This window comes from Doryrhamphus excisus, chromosome 7 (assembly GCF_030265055.1).
Source record: "Doryrhamphus excisus isolate RoL2022-K1 chromosome 7, RoL_Dexc_1.0, whole genome shotgun sequence".
In the NCBI taxonomy this organism is placed as follows: domain Eukaryota; kingdom Metazoa; phylum Chordata; class Actinopteri; order Syngnathiformes; family Syngnathidae; genus Doryrhamphus; species Doryrhamphus excisus.
The window spans coordinates 16,733,628-16,742,722 of NC_080472.1; the positions used below are offsets into that span (position 1 = coordinate 16,733,628).

The following is a 9,095-nucleotide window of genomic DNA, read 5'->3' on the forward strand; positions in this document are numbered from 1 at the left end:
ATCCTCTCTCCTTTGTCTGTTATTTCATCAGCTGTAAAGCTATGGAACACTTTCTGTCTTCTCTGTCCAGGTTTCAGCGTGTTTGCATGGAAGGGCGAGTCTGAGGATGACTTCTGGTGGTGTATCGATCGCTGTGTCAATGTGGAAGGCTGGCAGCCCAACATGGTAATCCACTTTAACATAAAAGACTGGAGATAATGCATTTGAATTGACAGGTGCTCATATGATAGTGGGAGGAAGGCTAGTATAGTTAAAAATATACAAAATCCAGAAGACTTGGTTTCCCTTGTTTACAGATTTTGGATGACGGCGGAGACCTGACTCACTGGATCTACAAAAAATACCCAAATATGTTCAAGAAGATCAAGGGCATTGTGGAGGAGAGTGTCACTGGCGTGCACAGGTAGGACCCGCAGAAGTAAGAAGGTACAACACCCACAAAAAATGGGACACTTTACAGTGGGACAAGGCCTTTTAATGCATGCTTTGTAGAAGAGCTCCAAAGTCTTCATTGTAGCAACATCGCCATCTAGTGGTGAACAGTCATTTTATGGTTATGCAACTGCGGCATTGCAGCATCCATGCTTTCAGAAGTGTGTTTCCATTCATTATAATAGATTTATATGCATCACTGCTAAATCACACTGTACAACTACTGTTTTATTCATAGCACTCTTAATGCTTTTGTATTTGCAGGCTCTACCAGCTGTCCAAGGCAGGGAAACTGTGTGTCCCCGCCATGAATGTCAACGACTCTGTGACCAAGCAGAAGTTTGACAACCTCTACTGCTGCAGGGAGTCCATCCTAGATGGGTATAAAAGTCAAAGAAAGCGCTGCCTCCTCTTTACTGTTTAATGTTACTGAATCAGGCTTCTTTCTGTTCTCAGCCTTAAGAGGACCACCGATGTCATGTTTGGAGGCAAGCAGGTGGTTGTGTGTGGATATGGAGAGGTAAGACACCATAGATATGTCACGTTTGGTGCTCATAAGCAGGCTCTAGGTTCTACAGTACTGTTAAAAAACATCATTAAAGTCATTTTTGCATAATAGGGGACATGTTAATATTTGCTCAGGTGGGGAAAGGTTGCTGCGCTGCACTTAAAGCAATGGGCTCCATCGTCTACGTCACAGAGATCGACCCCATCTGTGCCTTGCAGGCTTGGTAAGTCATAGAAAATGGATGGATGTTCCACTTCCGGCAGAACGGTGGACTAGTGGTTATCATGTTGGCCACTAGGCCTGTCACAATAATGGATAAAGCCACTGATCGAACGTAAAAAAAAAAAAAGCTAAATAATTTTAAGGCTGGGCGGCACAGCGGTCTAGTGGTTAGCGCGCAGACCTCACAGCTAGGAGACCAGGGTTCAATTCCCACCCTCGGCCATCTCTGTGTGGAGTTTGCATGTTCTCCCTGTGCATGCGTGGGTTTTCTCCGGGTACTCCGGTTTCCTCCCACATTCCAAAAACATGCTAGGTTAATTGGCGACTCCAAATTGTCCATAGGTATGAATGTGAGTGTGAATGGTTGTTTGTCTATATGTGCCCTGTGATTGGCTGGCGACCAGTCCAGGGTGTACCTCGCCTCTCAGCCAAAGACAGCTGGGATAGGCTGCAGCACCCCTGCGACCCTCATGAGGAAAAAGCAGTAGAAAATGAATGAATGAATGAATGAATGAATGAATGGATAAATTGATATGCATATATGTACAATATGTGTGTTTGTTGAGATAATGTCTCACAGGTATACGATACACTTGCAAATGTGAATGACACCTCTCATTACTAAAATTAGTGTTAATGAGTGATAATAATATATATTATTATTATAATATATAATATAATATTGAATATCAGCTTGGATAAGCTCCAGCATAGCCCGACGACCCCAGTGATAAGCGACATAGAAAACATTACAGCATAACATATTTTAGAACTATAATTATAATATAACCTTTTATATTTTTGCCCAAGGTTATCATACCGGTCATATTCTCATAGTATCGACCCTCATTTTTGTTTTCTTCCCTTCCCTACGGCAGCATGGACGGCTTCAGGCTGGTCAAGCTCAATGAAGTCATCAGACAAGTGGACATTGTCATCACCTGCACAGGTACTGTAGACTCTTCACTTCCTGTTTTGTACAGCGCAGAATTGCTCAATTATCTTATTTATTTATTGTCTTTACTGGATCGTCTGTTGCTTTTACTCTTAATAATACAAATGCATAATAATAGTGGCCAATTAAAAGCTGGCAACCCTACGTGACTCAGCAGACATGCACACTTATGTCATCTTTGAGTTGTTATGACATGAATCAGTTTTTATGAAGGCTTTTTAATACTCATAGATACTCATATTTTTGACCAATAAGTCGTATTCAACCACAAAACATTGCTCATTCATTAATACATTTGTGAAAAAAACGGGATAGAATGAGGAGGAGCGATGTTAGAACTACAATTTATCGTATAATCTCGTCCTATTATTACATAATTGCATGCATTTCATGATTATGTTTTTACTAACAAAATAATGCATACCTGGCTTTGAATTCAGCCACGGTAAATGAGCCGGACCGGGCCCCCGGGCCTTAACTTTGACGCCAAGTGTTGTCTCTACACTTTGCATAATTGTCTATGACAAGTCAAAGGAAACTTAATGCTTTTTCCACTGAATTTTGATTGAAGGTCTTGCACACAGTAACTATATATCTGTGAAACTAATTAACACTGGGAATTCATCACCGTTTCTACACTTTAATTAATCCTAATCTTTAGTGACACATTTTTTTCCCCTCCTCCTTCTCATTTGCCTTTTCTGCACTTGTCCTCCCATCAGGCAACAAGAACGTGGTCGTGCGAGAGAACCTGGATCGCATGAAGAATGGCTGCATCGTGTGCAATATGGGGCACTCCAACACGGAGATTGATGTGGTGCGTCACCATCCAGTTGTTTGTGAAATATTTATATACTGTAGCTTTACAGGCAGAAATGTAAGACGTGATAGTGCTACAGTGATGTAAGGGTTGTCATGGTAATCAGTAGGTGTGCCCTGATACTACTTTTTCATTTCAGATACAATAACAATATTGTGGGCCTGAATATTGACCAATATTAACACAAACATACATAATTTGAATACATTTCTATTAAAGCTAATGACTTTTTGCTATCCAATGGGAGTTTCTGGTGTTACGCCGCTTTCATGTTGGCGATGAGGTTGGTTATACAGTAAACCTCGGATATATCGGATTCAATTGTTCCCACTGGTTTTGTCCGATATAAGTGAAATCCGTTATATGCGTATACCGGAAAATGTCCGTTTTACGCATATATCGGATTTATATCCGGTATATGCGTAAATCGGATTTTATCCGTTATAAAAAGGCACTTCCTTGACTATGTTTCCAATGTACCTGGACGCGCAGGCAACGCTGCAAACGCTGCAAATGACGTTGTATAGCGGCCTGTCACGATTCGGCGAATCGGAGCGCCACGATGCGGCCATCCGATATATGCGAGGGAAATTTAATGGAAATGCATTGGAACGGGACTGGAGATTTTGTCCGAAATAGGCGAAATCTGTTATAAAAAATCCGATATATGCAATGAATTTTTATTGGAAATGCATTACAGGAAAATCGTTTCTTTTTTATCTGTCCGTTGTGAGCGAATTTCCGATATATCCGAGTCCGATATATCCGAGGTTTACTGTATTAAAGTTCCCCGGTTCTGTGCCACCATGGGAAACTTGTGCATGACAAGTTTTACATGTTTTTATACTGCCACACAGCTTGATCATTCTTTCTCCTTGCTATTTTATTAGCACACTAGCAAAAGCTGTTGTTGTGATAACAAGTCAATCCAGTCACTGCTGATAGAGATATCGGCCTGATATCGATATTGAATCAGGACATTCCTAGTAACCGTCTTAATCCTAGTGGTGGTAAAAATGTAATTTTGTTCCATCTGCTTTTCTGACATATTTTATGAAAGAATACAGCAGTTCTAATGCTAACTCTCATTGGATATGCAGGCTAGTCTGCGGACACCAGAGCTGACCTGGGAGAGGGTGCGCTCACAGGTGGACCACGTCATCTGGCCCGATGGCAAGAGGATAGTACTGTTGGCCGAGGTACACGCAACACACAAGAAAAAAAAATCTTCATTGTCTTCCTGTTCCTCGTTTTGTCATCAGCAATCCGCAGTTCTAGAATGCATGCAGTAGGACTGTTTTCGAGTAAGGATTTTCATAGTCGAAATTGATACGGTAGATTTTGCTCATTTTTAACCAGCGGTATGGCACATCTGCAACCTAGCATGCAGAACGTCGCTGCCATCTACAGCCCACATCCTGACCAGCAGCTCGGAACTACGCAATACTGCTCACCCGTCGCTACAATATGATTCAACGGCGAGATTCATGGTCGAATCCGACTCAAATAGTAGAATATTCTAAGACACCCTTAGCATGCTGTGTCACTTAGTATGTGTATAAAATGTGCGGAAGATTGTAGTGACAGAACCAGAACAGCGGTGACTGATCCAAGCAGACAAGCTGCCAATCAGTGCCCAAGTCATCTCGTCACCTCCCTTCCACCTCGGTTATCACACATTAACTTTACAGCTTGGAACTACTTCATTTTATCCCTTTATAGGGCCGTCTCTTGAACCTCAGCTGTTCCACCGTGCCCACGTTTGTGCTATCAATCACAGCCACAACCCAGGTAGAACAATACTATCCATTCAAATGATTAGTATTGGTGTGTAATTCTTTTGTATGTGTGTGTGTGTGTGTGTGTGGCCAGGCTCTGGCTCTGATAGAGCTGTACAACGCTCCAGATGGACGCTACAAACAGGATGTTTACCTGCTGCCCAAGAAGATGGGTAAGTAAGACTTTTTTTTGACAACCTGCTTACCAACCTGCACAGACCAAAGGTTCTCAGCCCTTTTTTGTGACTTATAAAGCAAGTCAGAGATTCATTTTTTCAGAAAAGTAAATCTATTGTATTTGTACAATAATTCCATCAGTACATAATAGTCTGTAATAATGTCATTTTGTAGCTGGTGTTCCGTAGTACCACTAGATGGAGCCCACATCCTACCAGTGTTACTGGTAACAGTTTTCGAAATCATCACAGACAAATAAATAGTCCTTTTAAAAGATATATATAAATGTTTACATGTTTTAAAATATTATATTATTTATATGTTATAATGCCACAAATTACGTAAATTAAATTATAAATACAAAAAATCACTCTTGTGTTTTTTCAAAAATTAATAAATGATTGCTGTTTTATGCTTGAATATGTCATTAGTAAAAAAAATATGTATCAAGTAAATATGTGCAATATCTGATCAACCTCCATGTGCAATATTAAGGGCTCGGAATGCAATATACTAAGTTCGATGTGAAGTATTTCCATAATGCCTCATATTAACTCACTAGCAAGATCTCAGTGTATCGACTGGTCATATATCTCATCTCGTTTCATATTATCTACATACTGTATTGTATATAACTCTGGGAAAAACTGTTGATTTTTGTTAATACTTGGGCTGTTTATATTGTTTATTTTTCTATGTTGTGTATTTTTGTACTGCTTAGCTGATTTCTGTACTCTTGCTGCTGTGCAATGCAAATTTCCCCACTGAGGGACGAATAAAGGCATATCTTAATCTTAATATTTTAAATTGAAATAAATGTAAAAGTAATACATAAATATAATACATAAATATAATACACAAATATAATACACAAATATAATGAATAAATAAATATAATAAATAAATATAATAAATCAACAAATAAATAAATATAATATATTTATATTTAAGTATGTATGTATGTATTCAAGGTCTAAATTCAACATTTTGCTTATGTTGTTTTGTCACAAGATGGAAAAGTACAATGAAACAATATGTTGCAATCTACCAATATAATTTTTTTACGTTACTCTTCTGCACTCTGTGTGTATGCTAGCAGCCCCGCCTCCACCCACCGAGTCAGAGAGACTGTATAACTGATGAAAACGGCTCACTCTGTTCATGCCGTTGTTCTAACAAACCAATGCAACCAATTGTACTGTTTGGACACGAGAGACACTTATGCATGTGGCAATATATTAAGGCCGAAATTGAGTTCATTTTCATTGATTGTGTGAGTAATTAATCTATCATCCCAGGCCGAGTGCCCATAATATTTTTTTTTAAACGATAAAGTGTGTCACATCTAAATCTCACGAGATCTTGCGCCTTGCATACATTTTATTGACAAGTCACACAGCAAGGGTGTGCATAGGAAGTTCTAAAAACCTGTTTTGCCTGCGAGCAAGCTTCATTTCTCCCTCAGCCAACATTTGAGGCGTTTAATGCAGAGTGAATCACCTCCCTTGACAAATAATCGTTCTGTCTGCCGCCTGTCGCCTTTAGCTGGCTTGTGAGTGAGAGGTGCAGGTAATAAACAATGACAGCCGGCCAAGAAAGCTAAAAAAAAAAAAAAAAAATCCACAAGAGACAATGGGAAGCCAAATGATGAACTGCACGGCATCGAACGAAAAGCCTGTGAATATTCTCATCCATCCAACAGATGAATATGTGGCCAGCCTCCATCTCCCCACGTTTGACGCACATCTCACAGAACTGAGTGACGAGCAGGCCAAGTATCTCGGCTTAAACAAGAACGGGCCCTTTAAGCCAAACTACTACAGGTATGAAAACACTCAACCAGGAAGTCAATATTCAGTATTAACAGTCATTTGTGTCAAACGCTGAATTGTTGAATTCAATTCAATGTGAGTGTAAAGTATTTTTTTCCTTACGACAGGTATTAAAGCCGCTTCAGAGGGCTGACGGCAGCACTCCACGACTGGCACAGACTCCAAAGAGGCAGAGGTGGAGCATGATGGACAGGAAAGTCGACACACATCCTTTATACATAATACTTGCTGGGAGGAGGGCCTGAGAGGTGCTCATTTAATTTATTCCCGCTTGACAAGAGTAGTAATAATTAATAATAATAAAAAAAAACAAATCTCAGTGGAGCTGCTCCTGCTGCCATTTGTCACCAGCTTGCTCGCTCCCCAGTGAAACCTTCCTCTGGCGGATGTTTGATTTCCTTTCTTTTGCTCTCACATTCGCTCCTCCCGATGCTACCTTTTTTTTCTTTCAGTTCAAATATCAATAAGAAAAAAATTTTTTCCAAAAAAAAAAAAAACTCTAAGGATTTCCTGTTCTTTTTTTGTCTTCTTTTATACTTGTGATTTTTGTCGTGTAATGGAATATTCCGTTGTGTGTGTGTGTGTGTGTGTGTGGCTGTACCTGTACCTGCGGAGGTGTGGTCCAATCATATCGCTCTCCTTTTTTTTTTTTTTAAACATTTTTAATAGCTTTGTTCCGCCTCATGTAGCCAAACAGGACAGTGATAGGCTCTTCCCAGCTGTCACTCACATTGGAACCACCCCTTGGCCTCCCAGCACATAATTTCAGTATTTTTCATTAAAAAAAGTCACCATATTGTATTGAAAGACATTGTCAAATCATTAGATTAGTATATTTATACAGAAAAATGATTTTTTTTTAGAAATATTTTTTCTCCATTTCATTGTCTTCAAGAAAAACAAATATTATATGTGTAATAAATGTACTTATATTCTATGAAAACTGTGATTTATATTAACAAAGAAACCAAACACGGCGAGACAGGATCCTAATTAACGACTCCACTTTCTACTGAGCGGGATCAAACCCTCGGACATTCACTTGCAGTGCAGCGGTAGAATCAGCACAAGCTTGATTTGAAACACTAATTCCTAAATCCGCCAACAGCCAATTCCTGACCGTATTTGTGCTTTTCCGTCTTTGTGCCGTCTTTTTCCTGGAGCAGGGGTGTCCAAAGTGCTGCCCGGGGGCCATTTTTGTCCTGGCAGCACATCCTAAAAATAAAACCAATGAGATAGATACCATGTATATAATTAGATATTTGCTTTACCACCTATAACACATAGCTTTGCATTCATTAGAATTTACATTAGATTGGTTGTAGTGTATTTAATGTACAAAATGTATCAAAATGGCCCTCAGTGGAAAAAGTTTGGACACCCCTGTTCTTGAGTTTGAGTGTTAAGAGAATGTGTGTGTGCGTGCCTGTTGAACAGCTGCCTCAGGATCCCAGCCTTTAGGGCGGGGATATACCTTTTTTTATTTTATTTCAACACGGGGGTGACACCAGCATCATTTATGTATATAAAATATACATACTATACGCAGATATGTTGATTTTAAAATGTAGGATGGAAAAAAAAAAGAAATCATCTCCTGTATTTATTGTTGTAAATCCTCCAACATGTTTTAAGTTGTCTAATTAAGAGAAGTTTAAATATTGCAACAACGTGGTAGATGATGAGCAATAATCTGTAATCTCCAATAAAGATGTACAAAAACGGGATAACTTTGTGATGTTTCTTGCATGGGGTTGGGGGGGGGATGTACGCGTGGACATGCAGCTGCCGACGTCCGTCATGGCCTGGGTGACCTCATCCAAGCCTCAGCTGACTGTCAGCCTTTATTTATCTCCGACCGAGACACTGACCTTTTTGTTTACTGTTTTTAATTGATTCAGCGACAACCCACCATCACCCCGCCCTTGCTGCTCCGGCATGCGCGACCGTCCCCTCGTGTCACCTTAAGAGGCTTTCCCTTGGCAGGATGTGTGCGGAGGTTGTCAGCATACGGTGTCAAACGGGGGACAAAATGTGAAATCCCAACAAGATAGGGGTGTGCACTATTGTAGTTGAAAAAGGTGATGAAAAATGTCCCCTTCCTGCAAATATTATATTATGTTATTTTTGTTATTGAATTATTTCATTCAATTATTATTATTATTCGTCCCTGAGATGCCTGAATTATCAACGGCTATATTTACATGAATTTTTCTACACATTACAAAATAATTTTGTACATTTTCAATGGGACATTTTTTTTGTCACTAAACACTTTTTTTTGCATTTTAAAATTAATAACTTCTGGTAAATCTTACCGACCGCATATCATTACTCAACACATCCAAATATGACTTGAAAATTAGCTTTA

General features: G+C 39.5%; 1 protein-coding gene across 1 annotated transcript in view; it reads left to right on the plus strand.

Annotated features, from left to right (window-relative positions):
* The window catches only part of ahcyl2b (adenosylhomocysteinase like 2b), a 23,965-nt gene extending 16,761 nt beyond the window's left edge, over window positions 1-7,204 (plus strand). The window contains exons 6-17 of the mRNA XM_058078035.1: window positions 71-165; window positions 297-403; window positions 697-813; window positions 889-952; window positions 1,075-1,163; window positions 2,041-2,111; window positions 2,840-2,934; window positions 4,038-4,136; window positions 4,660-4,728; window positions 4,810-4,888; window positions 6,595-6,715; window positions 6,832-7,204. Of these exons, the coding sequence (XP_057934018.1) occupies window positions 71-165; window positions 297-403; window positions 697-813; window positions 889-952; window positions 1,075-1,163; window positions 2,041-2,111; window positions 2,840-2,934; window positions 4,038-4,136; window positions 4,660-4,728; window positions 4,810-4,888; window positions 6,595-6,715; window positions 6,832-6,838 (1,013 nt within the window). The 3' untranslated portion in view covers window positions 6,839-7,204. The remainder of the gene's footprint in view (window positions 1-70; window positions 166-296; window positions 404-696; window positions 814-888; window positions 953-1,074; window positions 1,164-2,040; window positions 2,112-2,839; window positions 2,935-4,037; window positions 4,137-4,659; window positions 4,729-4,809; window positions 4,889-6,594; window positions 6,716-6,831) is intronic.
* The last annotated feature ends 1,891 nt before the right edge of the window (window positions 7,205-9,095 follow it).